Here is an 18,130-nt window from a genome sequence, read left to right as displayed (position 1 = left end):
CTTTGCTGGAGGCATTGTGAGTAATGCGAACTACCAGTATAAACTGTAAACAGATTTGAAAAGCTATTTTTTTATCTAAAAGGATATACCAGTTAGTATATCAGTTCAGTAGTTTAGTTTTTATATCAAAATAATTGGTTTTGTCACGACTGAAGTCGTTTTATTTGTGTAACACAATCTTTAATTATTATTATTTATGGTTTTCATTTATGGTTAATATTTATGGTTGCATAGACTCTTTTTCTAAGTTCATTTAATATAAAGGTATACTGACTCTTAAACATTAACTCAGTGTTGTCATAAATGAGTTAGTAATTACCCTCTTTTATTTAATAAATTTAGTTCCAGTTATTATACAATGTACGACAGAAATATTTTTGTTTTTGGTTCGAAAACGTGTACAAATGTAGCACAAGAAACACTTTCATCGTTGCCTCTGGAGTTATTATGGAAAATATTTTCGTGAGTTTTGTTCAGGTATACTTACTTATGTAGGTACTTAATAAAAGTAAAGAATATATTTTTATTTATGTATATTTTTATTTACGATTTATATAAGTATAGTAATGATTAAAATTTTTGATTCATCGTTGAATAACTTTTAGGTATAAAGAAAATAAACCGGCATCAAAAAGAAGGTGGTTTACAAATTGGTTTTATTTTTACGTTTATTACCACATAACTTTGTTAGTTCTAAACCGATTTGGAAAAATCTGAAAGGACATACTTACAGATTGGTTTTATAGAAATTTTAACAAATTCGAATCAGTAGTTTAGTTTTTAATTTTAAATTAAATAAATTAAATTATAATAACAGATTATGTCACAATTGAGGTGGTTTTTTGTGGGACAAAATTTTAATAATATTACATACTGATGTATCGTGGTTTCCTAATCTATGGACCGATTTTAATGTAATTTACTTATTTGAAGGAAGGTTTTTACGTCTTAGTTTTTTTTTATGTAACATGGAATTAATCATGATGGTTTCCATAGACTTATTATAACTTACTTGGTTTTGACGAGGACCACATGGAGGTCTACTGATATATACTAAGAATGCGCTTCCTCTATCCCATCCAGTCACTTTATATATTTACTTAATTAAGATATTTATTAAATACAATATATTATTAACAATTGTTACCAGATATTTAGACAACACATCATTGCGCAATGCGACCAAAGCGTACATGAAATGGCATAGAATAATTGCTTCAAATAAGAAGTTACGAAATCGGCTCAATTTCTTCGAGTTGGTAATTAAAGTAGGATCTGAGAGTATGGCACAGTTTTACAAAAGAAACAAACGAATGCTGAAGAGGAAAAAATTAAGAAATTATTTACCAACCGGTGAATGCACAGGTATCGATCTATCTACTTGTATCTACAATTCCTTTTTTTCCCAGGTTACGTATGCGTACAAAGACATGCATAAATAATGATTTAATCACTTTACGGTCCTTGAGGTGACTAAATAATGACGTTTTGTTATAGTCGCGACTTTACAAGAACTAAATGATGATAGATAGATAGATAGATAATTTATTTGCATTACTTACAGCACACAAATTATAACAGATACAGATATACATAAAAGCTTAGATAAGAGAAATGATTAAAAAAAATACATAAAGCTAAGTACAATTTTTCCTTTTGTGCGTGTGTCATAACGATACAAAATGGTCACAACTCAGTTTGACGTTTTGTTATAGTTGTGACTTTACAATGACTAAAGAGTGACGTCTTATTATGACCGTAGACGTCAAAATTATTTAATAAAGTCGTTTTATTATTATTGCAGATCTTAAAATGGCTAAATAATGACGTCTGTCTATATAATTATGTGAGCCTCTTTAGAGCAGTAGACTGTGAAATGACTTTTTTTTATAATACAGGGGCAAAGGAGCATTAGGCTTACCTGATGGTAAGTGACTACTGCCGTCCATGAGCACTCACAATACCAGAGGCATTGTAGGTGTACTGCCGGCCTTTTAAAAAGGAATATGCTCTTTTCTTGAAAGTTACAATGTCGTTTCTATATATGAATTATTAATTTTAGTCTCAGATCGTAAAATGACTGAATAATGACGTCTCTATATGGATGCTGACGTCATCGTCTTATCTGGATTTATCGTTGGGTTATTTTCTATCGATGATAATGGAATGGTAACATTATAACGTATGTTACCATTTTAATCACAGGTACAATGGTAAAGTACTGTGTTCATAATATTTACCTACGTGTGTATAATAGATTTTTTATTTCAGTTGGGGTAATAAGGTCAACAACCTTCAAAAAGAGGAGTGGGGATGATTTGGTGATACATACAAAGCGATTTAAATTGTTTTAATAAGATTTTCGATATTAAATAGGTATGTAATATGGATAAATATCTACATAATACTTCCATATATACTTACTAATCTTTACTTGCAACTTCGTCTGCATAACCAGGAGTTTTTTAATGCATGATAATAAAATTGTAATCCTGCCCTCGCTATCAATATACACTGGCGGAGCACCAGTGAGAGATGACAGGCGAGGATGAAGTCACGCCAGTTGGTCAATCGTGACGTATTTGACAATAAATCACGATGGTTTCCAGGGTCGTGGAGGTCTACCTGACTACCAGCAATATATTGCTAGCAATGGAGATGTCCACACTGATAACAATTCTTTTTCCCCTGATCAGGATTTTGACCGGGATAAAAAGCCGTAGAGCTATTCTATGCCTTTTTTTTTTCCAAATACTATGAGTGTATACCACGTAATATTTGTTTGATCTGTTAAAGCGTCAAAAGTTAGCAGACAAATATAATTTCATATTTATAATATTAGTAAGGGTGTAAAGACGTATATTTTTTTTAAATCATAATACACAGAATAGGGGGAAAAGGGATTGTTAGTAATGGAGACTGAGAATCCCATTGCTAGCAATATACCCGACCAGGTCGATCTCCTCGCGGTTCGCCCTGGAAACTATCATGGTTAATTCCTGATGAATTCATCATGATGGGCTAACTGGTCTGCTTTTATTCTTATCTATCACCCTTCACTGGTGCTCCGCCAGCGTATCCCGTTAGCGCAGGCCGGGTTACCATTCCATACTCACCTATCAAAAAAAAAAATACATAGAATACTTTTTACCATAATATTCACTTAAGTACTCAAAAAGTAGTTGAATTTTCTAAGCACTTGACGTTTTTGTTAAGCAAACAATTTTTTTTATGAGACGATTATGTTTTGGTGACTTTGCCTGCGCTAAGGGTCTACACTGGCAAAGTACCAGTGAGGCATTATAAGTGAAGATGAAGTAGGTCAGTTAGCCCACGTGACGAATATATAAGAATTAATGGCGATGGTTTCCAGGGGAACCGCGTCGAGGTCGACCTGATAAGGTATATTGCTAGCGAAGGGGCCGTTATTCCCCATTACTAATAATCCCTTCTTTCTCTAAGCAAACTACTTAATTCTAATACATTGTAATACACAGAAGGTTATCAAATCATTCAAACTGGGAAGATTTAATCTAATTAAAAATTAAAGATAGGTAAAAGAATTATATATAAATAATATTCAAAATTGGTTTTAAAAATTTGTTGTGCCTATATTATCGTCTAGAACAGTGTTTTCCTAACCTTTTTTGTGCCATGCCCCACTTGAACATTTCTAAAATTTTTATGCCCCCATACATAATTTTTCCTGACAAAGTTTGCTTGATGACTCTAATCTAATCGCCCAGTTGATATTTTGGTAATGTCAAACGAAATTATACCTAATAAATATTTACAGCATTTTTTTTTATTTATGTTTTTTGTTAAATTTAGAACCAGTATCTACTCGTAGCATTGCATTTAAATGGCTCGGAGCAAGAGGGTTAAAATCGCTTCGAGTCCATTTTTTAATTGCCCCCTCCCTATAACTATAAAATTGCCCCCTGCGGGGCTTGGGCCCCATGTTGGGAAACACCGGTCTAGAACTACGTGTGTTACGTAATTTCCTTTCGCCAAATTATGAACCGATTTTAAGGATACTTTTTAATTAATTTTATCTTTATTTTCTTCCACGATAATCTCATACCTATATTTTTCTACAATGAAGTTTGTTTCTTTTCGAAAATGTCTTAAATTTATTATCAACATGTTTATTTATTTAAACTTAAATGCACAATTTTATAAGTAAGTGCACATCATCATCATATCAGCCTTTAACTGTCCACTGCTGAACATAAGCCTCCCCATTGGAGGGATTTGCTAGTAGTTGCCACGCTTGATAGGCAGGTTGGCAACCGCAGTTAGACTTTGGAGATGTTTTAAGAGGGACGCTGCTGCCCATCCCTTGCCCTCTCTTAGTCGCCTCTTACGGCTTCCACAGCTAATTAGACGAATGACTGACAAAAAGTTGACCCGTTCTTAAGATTCGATGCTTTATCTATATAATCTAAGATGTATCTATACGATTAAGGCGGATCCAACATTATTAAAATGGCGGTAGAAAATGACATAGCGATAATGCGTTAACTCTGGGCATAGTTTGTTAGGAGAATTCTCTTTACCGTGTTTAAAGGATAACTTTCCTTTTTATTAATGTACTAATTTACCTTTACATTTAACAAGTAAACAAATTTATTCATGCCGAGTACCGATTTTAATTATTCTCCGAGCATTTAGAACATTATCCAAATTGATATAGAACGAACAAGATGTTAGAAAGAGGGAGGTATGCTCTTTAGATAATTAGTAAGGTAACTGTCGAACCCTTGTCAACCCGGTAACTAACCTTAATTTACGGGACGACAAATGGTCTAATGCAGTACATATAAACAGAGAAATACACGCCAGTCATGTATACGATAATAAAATATAATTGACACAAAATAAAATATAAATAGGCCTCAGGAATGGTAACGCATGGGGAGGTATCATGGGCGAAACAGTATACTCTGTTATGTTCATGGTACTTACTGCTCATGGCAACAGTTACAACTTTGACTTTTGGCTGGTCTTGACCTCAAAATACTTGGGGGGGGGGGGGGGGGGAAGAATTGCTATTAATGCAAACTACCGACTGATTTGTGTTGTGTATGTTATGGTACAAAAGAACCAAAGTAACCGATATAACCCGAAGGATAATCACATAGCTCGAAGAATCGACAACCGATAGGGAAGTAAGGTTCTTAAGTGGCAAACGTAGTGTAGGACGACTCTCTACTAGATGGAGTTGACCTTAATAATATTGCAGGGAGTCAGTGGATGCAGATAACTCAGGACCGTTCCTTATGGCGGTCTATGGGGGAGGCCTATGTCCAACAGTGGACGGAGAATGGCTAATGATGATGATGATGTTATGGTAATTGCAACATGTTCGTTTTTAGTGATTTTATTTCTTTTAGTGTTTCGGAAACACCAAGAGAAATAAAACCACACACTATTCCAGTGTATTTTTTAAGCAACAGCGAGTATTCGAGTATACAACATATTCAAATATTATTTTTAGCTAAAAAAAAACAAAAACATTTATAGACACATTTTATTGGTTCTGTACAACCTCGGCGAGTGAGTTCAACTCACATTTGTCTGGTTTTTTTGTGGAACAAAATCTATATGTTCTCTATTTCAGAACTAGGCATTATTAAAAAAAAAAAACAGCATTATTTTGCTTACCTATATAATATTGTTCATAACTATTTAAATAACCCAGTGAATATTGTTTTGCTTTTTGGAGGAGGATGGAGGCTAGGCCTCCATCCTCCAGCCTTTTTCTAGTATGTGCATACCAAATTTTTGTTTAAGCTTTTAAATAAACATTTTTTCACGATTATAAAATTATTAAGGACAAATTAAATGTAATGTAGCTAATATCTAAAATGTATTTAATTGTATTCTAAAAAAATAGTGTACCTGAAAAAATAGTGTACCTGAATTAATAATAATTAATTGTCTGTTTTGGATCTTAACATTTTTGATGATATATAATATGTAACTGTATTAAAATCGTAAGACTAAATTTATTTTCTTACTTCTAAAATACAATGAAATGAACAAAAATAAACTTTTTGTTTGTTTAGTTCTATTAAAATCATACTGCAAATAGTAGAAATAAAAGGTCAAAAAAATCCGTTTTGTACTATTGTCTGTAGTGTGATAAAATTATATGGACATAATCGAATTCTAAACTCATCAATATGGTAGAACAATTTACAATTTACGTAGTCCATTGAGTTTTGTTTGTTGTAAGCGGTAAAGATTGAGTTTCACCCGAAAAAAGGCACCCCGAATCCACACACTGGCAACATCTTGAAGATATTTCAAGATGATGTCTTCAAATTGACACATCCGGCGGCTGCTTTGACGCGGGCCCTTACAGGAAGTGCACTTACAGCCTTGTGATACCCACTCGAGTAAGAACACGCTTCCTGAAAAAGTATCTTGTGACAACGACATCCCATCTTTGTACTTATTGTCTGTACATTTTTTCCCTTTGCCTATTTTATCCGGATTAAAAAGTTGCTCTTTGTTTATTTGCACACAAAGGAAGCTTAGTTTATTTTTTTTTGTTTCACTCAGGTTTGCGTCACTTTGAACAAAAAAATGTTTTTATGAACCTATTCAACCAGTTAATTGAATTTGAAAATTGTATACTATAAAATATTTACATCTTTTATAAGAACTAAGATTGGTAATATAATGGCCAGAGACACTTTTTAAATAGTTATGTAACACAATAAATATTCTTTTTTTTTATTTTGTTTTTGTAATACTACTTCATGATTTATTTTCCAGTTTAGTTAATATAAGGGTAGCGCCGACTCTTAATAACAGTGATTAGTGCTCTATGGTTTTACGAATTTAAATTTAAATTTTCAATGTTTATATTTAAATGAAAAGAAGTCAACAAAGTCCAATGATAAATTATTTGTAAGTGTTAGGTATTAAAAAGTAATTTTATGTACTTTAAATTAAAATTAGAGAGCGACGAAGTTGTTGGCATTTACCTTGGCTTTCTCTCACCTAGTATAATTTTCCCGCCAAGTAGATGTGCTTGCATGACTGTAATTTACTTTGAAGCTACTGTGTCTAAGGTTTAAGCTTAGATTGTAAAGTATAGTACGTTTATACTATATGCATGGTTTGAAAGGTGAGATTATTGTAGTGAAATACATAAATAGCAATACACAAGATGTATCTTGGATTAAAAAGTAATTCTGTGTTGTCAATAATTTTAATCATGTTTATCTATAGTTGCCAAGGAGGGGGGGAAGGGATTGCTAGCAATGGTGACTAACAGTTCCATTGTCAGCAATACACGTGATTATTTTCAGGTCAACCTCCACGCGGTCTTTCCTAGAAACCGTCTTGTGTCTTTATGAGTTGATCACGTCACAAATTTACTAGACCTGACCTGAATTCATGATCACATTCATTCATTGATATGTGACGATGAATTCTAGTCAGGTTTGGTAAGAAAGTCAGGTAGGAAACCACTGAGAGATGATCTGTCACTGGTTTCTTGCCAGCATATACTTGATAGCACAGGCGGGGTTACTATTCCGTAAACACCTTTAAAAAAATCAAAACACCTTTTAAAATTTTTATAAAAATCTATGTGCATTACGTTACCAATTTCTTTCAGTGGACTTGTTTGGAATTAAATGAATACGAAATAAGAATTATTTTTTTATCAGTGAATTAATGAGGGGAAATATGATAATGCTGATGATGATGGTAAAATTTATGGCATATGTGTACGCTCCACTGCAGAGCAATATCTTGAGGATTTGTGAACGTGATATGTGAGATTTGCTCCGACGTTTTTTGTTATGGTAATTTTAGCAAGCACCCGAGGAAATATAACTCATTGCTTGTTAAGTAATGAATAAGTGCTACTCGGATTGCAAATTGTGGAATAAAATTGCTTTTTTTTTAATGTAAATGTGATGATAACTGCAAGTGCTATATAAACAGGGCTATAGTTTTTATATTATAATAAATATACGATTTTTTTTAATGGATGGTAATGGAATAGTAATCCTGCCTGTGCTAACGGTGTACACTGGCGGGTCACCAGTCAGGGATGATAGGTGAGGATGAAAGCAGATCAGTTGGTCTATAGCGATAAAGTCATAAAAAAAACAATCAATATGGTTTCCAGGGGGAACCGCGTGAAGGTCGATCTGATAAAGTACATTGTTGGCAATGAGACCTCTAGTCCTATTACTTACAATCCTTTTCTCCCCAAAATATGAATTTTACAAATGTGAAAGTGAGTTTGTTTGTTTATTACCTAATAGATTAACAACTATGATTGATAAATAAATATTAAATATTATTTGAATATTAATAATGATAGAATATTATGAATTATGTATAAAAATGTTGTATGCCAAATTGGCTGAATGTGCAAGCAATGTGCAATTTATTATCATTAATTCCATCCCATTATGTTCTACATTTACAGCAAATGAATATAATTTCATTTCAACTTAACCAAATATTATGATATATAGGATGCTATATAGAATTGAGAAGGTCAAAGGCTAGGTCTGTAAATACGCAGTCACGCAGACGAAGTCACGGGCAAAAGCTAAAATATTATATTTTTTCATTACATAGATTGTACGTACGTATATAGTGTTCGGTGAAGGGGCACCAGTTAAGTATGATAGACGAGGTTGGGTCAATTAATCCATAGCGTATGGATGGACTTGATATTGCTAGGAATGGGACAGCTGGACTTCATTATTAATAATCCTTTACTTTAAAAGCATCATTGTGATATTTAAATTTAATTGATTCAATGTAAATTGAAATTATTGTATGACAAATCTATACAAAAACGAGTAATTATTTGTAAAAGTAATGAAATATCATCTAAATTGACATTAATGTATTTATATTAGCTACCTATTGATTAAATTTTGCTATATCCAAATAGGGTTTATGTATTTACTCTTCATAAGAACATTGTAACAACTCTGTATTATGTACATGAATGCAATAAAATATTAAAATAAATAAATAAACGTAAATAAGTTTTTATCTTCGTGCATCGAATAGTACAAAATGGCGGTGAAAAGGACAAATATGGCGTCGCCGCCGCTTCCTGATTTATACGTGTCTTTTGTACATCCGTCGCCGGCGAGGTAGCGTGTGAAAATTGTACGTAGGTAATGGATGGAAAGTACACGTAACACGATATTTTAATGGACTTACTAAAGAACCTGTTAAAATAGACTATGTAAATAATATATTAAATTGAATGCTACGAAATAATGCTTTTTGAATCAAGAGTTTTAATGTTTTCGAAGATGAATTTTTTAATATTGGTTTTATTTGTTTACTTTATGCCGTAGTTGAAAATAAATCGTGTAATAATAATACAATAAGATTTTATTTATTTATGTTTATTATTGTGATTGGTCTAAAATGTAAGCAGAGGATTGTCTGTGTGATTTGTAATATAAGGTATACTAATACTGACACCAGGGGGGAAAGGAATTGTTAGTAATGGAGACTAAAAATCCCATTGCTAGCAATATACCTAACCAGGTCGACCTCCACGCGGTTCCTCCTGGAAACTATCATGATTAATTCCTGATGAATTCATCACGATAGGCTAACTGGCCTGTTTTCATTCTCATCGATCACCCTTCACTGGTGCTCCGCCAGCGTATTCCGTTAGCCCAGGCGGAGTTACCAATCCATTTTCATCCAACAAAAAAAAAAACTGACACCAGTCTCTCACACACACATACACACACACGAAAAATTCTGTTACTTTTTTTTATTACTTATTGTATTTTCTTTTATATTTTTCTTCTTTGTTTTACGTGTATTTGTTATTATTTGTATGCTGTAAGTAGTACAAACCGAGAAATATTTTATTCCTCGGTTTGTTGAGTTTAATTCACTAACATACTGAAGAGACATTCTAACTAACTAACATTAGTGAATATCCGATACTTTAAACATGCAACTTTCATGGTTGACTAGTCGAGAACGTTGTTAAGTCTACTATATGTGTACTTACACTTAACAAATCGGTCTACAACTGACGGAGATTTGAGGTAACAAACATAAAGCAGTTGTGTTTGCATGGCTGTGTTTCGGTTTGGAGGGTGGGATATGGCGTGAATTGACTGGGTACGGAGGTATAACACCTGAGTCCTCAGGAATGGCAACGCATGGGGGGGTATCATGGGCGAAACAGTATACTCTGTTATGTCCATGGTATTGCTCATGTCTATAGGCGACTGTTACCATTTTCCATCAGGTGGGCTGTCAGTTTGTTTGCCATTCTAAGTTGAAAAAAAATTCAATCGAAATGAGAACCTCCTCCTTTTCGCCATGTTGTACCAACATAGAATAGGCCATCCCTTTCTTTCTCGTGGGTATCGTAAGAGGTGAGTAAAGGAGGGCGAGGGTTGGAACATCAGCAGTCTCTTCTAAAACATCACCAAAGCCTAATTGCGATTATCAACTCGCGTACCAAGCGAGGCAACTACTGGCAAAACCTCTCAAGGAAGAGGCCTATGTCCAGCAGTGGACAGTTAATGGTTGATGAGAAGTAGTACAAATACATTATTTATCTATATTACACAATGTATGGTATGTTTCTAAATATTTATATTTATTAATTTAATTTTAAGTTTAATATTTTGTAAAAGGTAAATGATTCGTTATTATTTCGTCGAAAGTCTCTAGAAGATGAGGCAAACATTAAGGGAAATTTAATACGCATACTGTTTTGCAATTATGACCTTTTAAAATATATTTTTCCAGGGCATCTTGGCGTACGATATGACGTACCACTACAGTGAACGTGGTGCAGAAGGATATTGCATTTAAGTTCATCAACATTCCTTTGAAGAGTGGTGGTGGATAAAAATTGCATTATCACATATACATACATTTAAGTTTAATGAATTCAAAACGATGCCATAATCACAATATATTAAAATATTTAAAATGAAATTATGTGTTTAATTTCCTATAGACATTGTCTATTTTCCTTTACCATGTCTCTCTTATGTTTATTTATTCTTCTATTTACCGATTTTATTTCTCTCTACCATATACTATGTATGTATTAGATTGTTCTACTTCTTATTCTATTTCTCTCTCCACTTTTGTACATTCTAAGAAGATTCTTTCGTCGCTCGACTAAATTCGTGAATAATTTTCACATTGTTCTTACGTTGTTCTTTTAGTGTAAATTGTTGATCTGTTTTTTTTTTTTATAAGTTGTTCTTAATTCGTCATTCTAAGAATATTCTTTGATCGCTCGACACCATTCACGAACAATTTGTACTGTTCTTGCGTTGTTCATTTAGTATAAATCAATCTTGTTCTATGTTTTATTTCTTGTGCTTATTTATTTTGCTCTTTACTGTTTTTGTCGCTTATTGTCATCTTAACTTTTTACTCATTCATATTTAAAGTGTTTTATACTATCGAGCATTATGTGACGAGATTGTTAATCTAAACATGAATTAAAATAGGTTCAGGTATCATGATTAATTGAAATCAATAGAAGAGGAAAATAATAGAATAAGTAATGATGATGATGGATGAAATTAAATCAAACAAGTATAACTAAAGTTTAACTATTAAGAAGTTAAAAGAGTTATTTTCATTTAAACATAAACATAGATGTCATAGTATAACTTTTCCCCGCGTTCGCTCTTCATACGTAAGTTGAAATAGTTGTAACCGATTCCACCCTGCGTTATGTTTGCTGAAGCGCTACTATCAGTCAAGTCATATGCCAGGATGCCCTAGAAGAAAGAGATAGAGAAATAAGTAACATTATAGAAAAACGTAATATATCTAAAGGAAGAATCAAAAGTCTACGAAAGCGTCGCGCGCGGAAGACGAGTTATGAAAGTGGTAACCGTCGCTTATAGACATGAGCAGTATCATGGACATAACAGAGTATACTATTTCGTCCATGCGTTACCACTCCTGAAGACTCAGGTGTTATTCCTCTGTACCCTGTAAATTCACTGCCATATCCCACCCTTTGAACCGAAACACAGCCATGCAAACACAACTGTTTCACCGTAGAAACACGAATGGAACAGAGGTGCCCAAGCAAACGACTTTTGTAAAAAGTCTCCCTCTGGTAAAAAAAGTATCAAAGTATAAGGCCTCTGATTATTTTATTCAAATTCGTTTATTCGTTAAAAAAAATCGAAATTATCACATTTATTACAATTAGTAATTTAGTAGAAAGTTTACCTTAATGGATCCTCCATTATTAATATAGATTCTTGGCAGCGTGTAATTATAATATTCAACTCTCTTACTGAAGATATAAGAACTAAATTTAGCTTTATGATGCTGAACTAAGGGCCTCAGAACATTGGTGCCCATAAATGTATGTCCACACTCCACGAATACGACAGCTGATAAAATCAAAATAATAATTTTCATTTTCATAAAAAAAAAAATTCTTTACGAAATATTAAATCTTTTAACAGATTCCCGTTACACCAATGTTCTACCGTGGAATGGTTTTAAAACGCTATGCATCACTTTTTATATACATTTAGATAGATAATTTAAAAAAGTAATGATCATTTAATGTTTTTTTAATCATTTAAATATGTTAGTTAAAACATAACTGTCAATTAATTTTTAACCGTCATTAGCATGTTCAAATTAATTTAGTACTGATATTGGTACTGGCCATTAATGTAACGATTGTAGTGTTTGTTGGCACTTATGTATAATTACATTAGAGATAAGAACTTATTAAAAATGGTAAAACAATATTAATATAATCCTTACTAATATTATATATGTTAAAGTGAGTTTGTTTGTTACCTTATAGCGACTTAATGGCTTAACCAGTCACTGTATAGTGAAATTTCATCTACATGTATTATATCGGATGGGAAGCGTTATAGGATACTGTTTATACCGGTCAGGGAACAAATTCCAGTCATGCGAACGAAGTCACGAGTTAAAGTTAGTATCTATATATATAACGTGCGTGCGTGCGTGCGTGCGTGCGTACGATGCTTTGCGTCACATCGTCTTGGCTCGCACTAAGAAAAAAATTATATACCTGTTCCCAAATTTGATTTTCGGTTAGCCCATGGTGATAAATTCACCAGGTTTCCATGTTGATAACCTTGGGAACCAATTGTTATGGTGTCCAAAATGGACTGCGTGGATGTCAATCTAACAGGCTTCATTATATTGTAGTTTATTTAGATTATAGCTTTCTTAGTTTTTTTAATAGATGAAAATGGAATAGTGACCCCGGCTGCGCTGTCGGTTTACGCTACCGGAACACTATTGACGGATGACAGATGGGGATGAAGCAGATAAGTTGACTAATCGTGAGGAATTCCTCAAAATATAACCACGATGGTTTCCAAGGGAGACCCTGTGGAGGTCGACCTGTTAAGTCGATATATTGCTAGTAATAAGCCTGTTATATCTTATTATTGACAATCCCTTTTTATAATATTTTCTTAAACTATATACCACAATGTAAGGTGGAGGGGATGTATTCAAAATATCTTTTTATATACTTTGATAATTATAGTTTTTTATGAAAAGAAATTTAAAAATAAAATACAATTAATAAATAATAACATACAAAAATGAACCAGCGCATTTATCAACATATAAGTCGTTGGGTAAAGTAATTGTGATACATCCTAATCGTGATAAGGATCTCGTAAGGTCAGCTTCAATAAAAACCATAAGAGGTACCTTCTTAAGACCTATCAGTAAGCTTATTTTATTGACATCGTATGTTGATTAATTTTTTGAAGATGGTAACTATATACTCTCATTTCTTGCGGAAGTCTAATAATTTATTTTGAGTTTTTTTTTTGTTTTAATTCTCTCACATCTTTTTCCTAGATGGAATATGTTCAAAATATATATATTATATATATTTTATTATATATATATATATATATATATATATATATATATATATATATATATAAAAATATATATATATATATATATATATATATATATATATATATATATATATATATATATTATAGTATTAATTTTAAATGGAAACACGTGATATTATATTTTTGTTACCATTTAAAATTAAAACTACTAATAATAATATATATATATATATATATATATATATATATATATATATATATATATATATTATATAATAATTTTTTTAAATTTTGTTTTTTATGATATTTATATAATGTAAATTAAATTAGTTATTTTTTATCTTAAGTTTAAATTCTAAATAATTATTTGAATGAAAATACGAGTATTAATTTAAATTAATTTCGTGTAATAATTGCTATGTACTGCTTATATAAATTATTGATTGTGCAAATTGTTATAATACTGTTTATAATATAATATTTTTTTTTTAAATACAATAATGAAATAATAACATACAGAAAGGAATCAGCATATTTATAAACAGAATTGTTCGTAACGAGAAATATCGCCCTCAATGCCAATTATTAGGTCTACCTCCTCTGAATACCTTTGTAGTTAAAGTCGGTGTTTTTTCAACCAGCTTTAAAATAGGAGACTCTCAATACAGTTGTAAGTAGGAGTTGTACTTTTTTGTTTATTGTCTCATTATTCCGTAGTTTCTACACCGATTGGAAAAATTCTTTTTTGCCTGAAAACTTACTCATAGGTTGGATCCATGAAAATTTTATCAAAATCGGTTTAATAGCGTAGTTTTTATAATCAAAATAACTGGTTTTGCTACAACGGTACACTATTCTTAAATTACTGTTGAACAAGTCTTACTTATTGGTGTATTTATTTTAATGGATAAAAATAAAACTGTAACCTTGCCTGCACTATCGTTATAAAGTGGCGAGATGATAGGTGAGGATGGAGCAGGTCAGTTGGTTCATTGTGCCGAATTCAACAATTATTGACCACGATTGTTTCCAGGGGGAACCGCGTGGAGGTCTACCTAATAGGGTGTAATTGCTAATTAGAGTAGTTATTCTGCCACCAATTATTATATCGGTGCGTTATATTGGTGGCTCTTCTATAGAGATCACATTAAATGTTTGATAAACTTTGTATAAGGAGTATTAAATATACGAGAATAAAGGTAAAATAAACCTACCAACATATAGCTCTAATGATAATTTAAGATAGTGTTCCACAAAAAACCAGTTACTTTGGTTAGACAACTAAATTACTGGACCGATTTTGATGAAATTTTTATAAGATCAATCTATAACTTTTTAGGTAAAAAAAAAAAAATTTATTCCAAACTCGTTTATAACTGATGGAATTATGAAATAACAGACAAAAAAGTACAAATGAATTAAGAACCTCCTTCTTTTTAAAGTTGATTAAAAAATAAGTGGATACAGATAAAATTGGGCATATCTGTATGTATTAGCTATATTTTAAATACACAATACTCGAGTTTTACGAATATTTTAAAATGTCAAATGATATCTTCTTATATAGAATTCTTTTAGGATTTCCACAGAGGCACAAATATTTTATGGCTAGAAAATATGTGGGACATGCCACTGAAATTCAGTATGAAATTTTTTTGCGTTACGGAATTTGCCAGCAGAAACCTTATCATATTTTCATCGGTGACGTTTTAAAAGAAAATTATACGAATATTTTATTGAACTAGGTATCATTTTGCTGTCCATGTCACTGGTTAGCTTGATTGAAATCATTTTCAACCGACTTCCGAAAGAAAGAGGTTCTTAATTCGGATGTATTTTTTTTTACATTTGTTACCTTATAACTGAGTCTTAAACCGAATTCTATTAACTTGAAGAATATATACCATATAATTATGTAGACTCGTGACTTCGTTCGCATGACCGAAATTTGTTCCTTGACCGGTATAAACAGTATCCTATAACCCTTCCCATCCGATATAATACATGTAGATGAAATTTCACTATACAGTGACTGGTTAAGCCATTAAGTCGCTATAAGGTAACAAACAAACTCACTTTAACATATATAATATTAGTAAGGATTATATTAATATTGTTTTACCATTTTTAATAAGTTCTTATCTCTAATGCAATTATACATAAGTGCCAATAAACAACACAATGGCCAGTACCAATATCAGTATTAAATTAATTTGAAAACGCTAATGACGGTTAAAAATTAACTGACAGTTATGTTTTAACTAACAACATATTTAAATGATCATTACGATTTGAAATTATCAATCTACATGCATTTAAAAAGTGGTGCATAGTGCTTCCAAAACCATTCCGCAGTAAATACGGTGTAACGGGAATCTGTTAAAAGATTTAATATTTCGTAAAGTTTTTTTTTTGATAAAAATGAAAATTATTATTTTGATTTTATCAGCTGTCGTATTCGTGGAGTGTGGACATACATTTATGGGCACCAATGTTCTGAGGCCCCTAGTTCAGCATCATAAAGCTAAATTTAGTTCTTATATCTTCAGGAAGAGAGTTGAATATTATAATTACACGCTGCCAAGAATCTATATTGTTAATGGAGAATCGATTAAGGTAAACTTACTACTAAATTACTATTGTAATAAATGTGATAGTTTCGATGCTTTTTTAACGAATCAATGGATTTAAAAAAAATATACAGAGGTCTTATTCCAGGCAAGGCAGTTTATTATTATACATTATAATTACTTCGATACTTTTTTACCAGACTTTGTACAGAATTCGTTTGTTTGGGCACCTCTGTCACATTCGTGTTTCTACTGTAAAACAGTTATGTTTGCATGGCTGTTTCGGTTTAAAGGGTGGGATATGGTACTGAATTTACATGGTACAGAGGAATAACACCTGAGTCCTTAGGAATGGCAACGCATGGGGGTATATTGGGCGAAACAGTATATTCTGTTATGCCCACGGTACTGCTCATGTCTATAGGTTATGGTTACTACTTTCCATCAGGTGGGCCATCAGTTTGCCATTCTAACTTGCATAAAAAAATCTTTTTATACAAATACATGCCAGTATAACCACAGAATTCGGTTAAATTAAATTTTTATTTATTTAATTAATTAAAATAATTTATATATATATATATATATATATATATATATATATATATATATATATATATATATATATATATATATAACTTTTTATTTTAAATTTAAACTAGCGACCTGCCTTGTATTTGCACGATTTGTTTTAAAATAAAATATTATATATTAAATAATAACTTATTGATAATGTAGTGTTTTTATACCTGAAATAATTTATTTTTGAGTTTATCCATTACAAAAAAGAAATCAAATCAGAGAAGATTCGATTTTTTGTTTGTAATATTAGTTTAGATATATTATGTACATATCTATCTTGACGCCAAGTCTCTTTGGGAGAGAGACAGAGAGAACCAAGTACCGAAGACCTTATCTTACCTTATATACTTACATACTTTTCTTGCTTCACGCACTTTCATAACTCGTCTCCCACGCGCGACTGTTTCGAAGACTCTTGACTCCTCTTTTAGATATATTACTTTTTTCTGTAATGTTGCTTATTTCCCTATCTCTTTCTTCTAGGGCATCCTGGCATATGACTTGACTGATAGTAGCGCTTCAGCAAATATAACGCAAGGTGGAATCGGTTACAACTATTTCAACTTACGTATGAAGAGCGAACGCGGGAAAAAATTATATTATGATATCTATGTTTATGTTTAAATGAAAATAACTCTTTTAACTTCTTAATAGTTAAACTTTAGTTATATTTGTTTGATTTAATTTCATCCATCATCATCATTACTTATTCTATTATTTTCCTCTTCTATTGATTCCAATTAATCATGATACCTGAGCTCATTCTAATCAAATTCATATTTAAATTAACAATCACGTCACATAATGCTTGATAGTATAAGACACTTAGAATATGAGTGAGAAGAAGGTGAAGATGACAATAAGGGACAAAAACAGTAAAAAGCAAAATAAATAAGCACAAGAGATAAAACATAGAACAAGATTTATTTATACTAAATGAACAACGCAAGAACAGTACAAATTGTTCGCGATTGGTGTCGAGCAATGAAAGAATATTCTTAGAATGTGCGAGGGTAGAGATAGAGAAAAAGAATGCACAGCAAAACAAACAAGAATAAGATATAAAAAAAAAACAAAACAAACAATTTA

General features: G+C 31.7%; 2 protein-coding genes across 2 annotated transcripts; both read left to right on the top strand.

Moving 5' to 3' along the window:
• Nucleotides 1-311: 311 nt before the first annotated feature.
• LOC113510590 (uncharacterized) lies at nt 312-10,977 on the top strand. The gene is made up of 4 exons (XM_026894045.3): nt 312-462; nt 1,151-1,365; nt 2,272-2,376; nt 10,786-10,977. The coding sequence occupies exons 1-3, from the start codon at nt 359-361 to the stop codon at nt 2,352-2,354; spliced, it is 402 nt and encodes a 133-aa protein (XP_026749846.2). The 5' UTR covers nt 312-358; the 3' UTR covers nt 2,355-2,376; nt 10,786-10,977.
• A 5,272-nt stretch (nt 10,978-16,249) lies between these two features.
• LOC116412677 (uncharacterized) lies at nt 16,250-17,705 on the top strand. Its single transcript, XM_052902449.1, has 2 exons — nt 16,250-16,505; nt 17,525-17,705. The coding sequence occupies exons 1-2, from the start codon at nt 16,311-16,313 to the stop codon at nt 17,663-17,665; spliced, it is 336 nt and encodes a 111-aa protein (XP_052758409.1). The 5' UTR covers nt 16,250-16,310; the 3' UTR covers nt 17,666-17,705.
• The last annotated feature ends 425 nt before the right edge of the window (nt 17,706-18,130 follow it).

Source organism: Galleria mellonella, unplaced genomic scaffold (assembly GCF_026898425.1).
Source record: "Galleria mellonella isolate WM207_F2 unplaced genomic scaffold, CSIRO_AGI_GalMel_v1 utg905, whole genome shotgun sequence".
Taxonomy (NCBI): Eukaryota; Metazoa; Arthropoda; class Insecta; order Lepidoptera; family Pyralidae; genus Galleria; species Galleria mellonella.
Note: the sequence above shows the minus strand (reverse complement) of the source record. Positions and strands in the feature narration are given on the sequence as shown.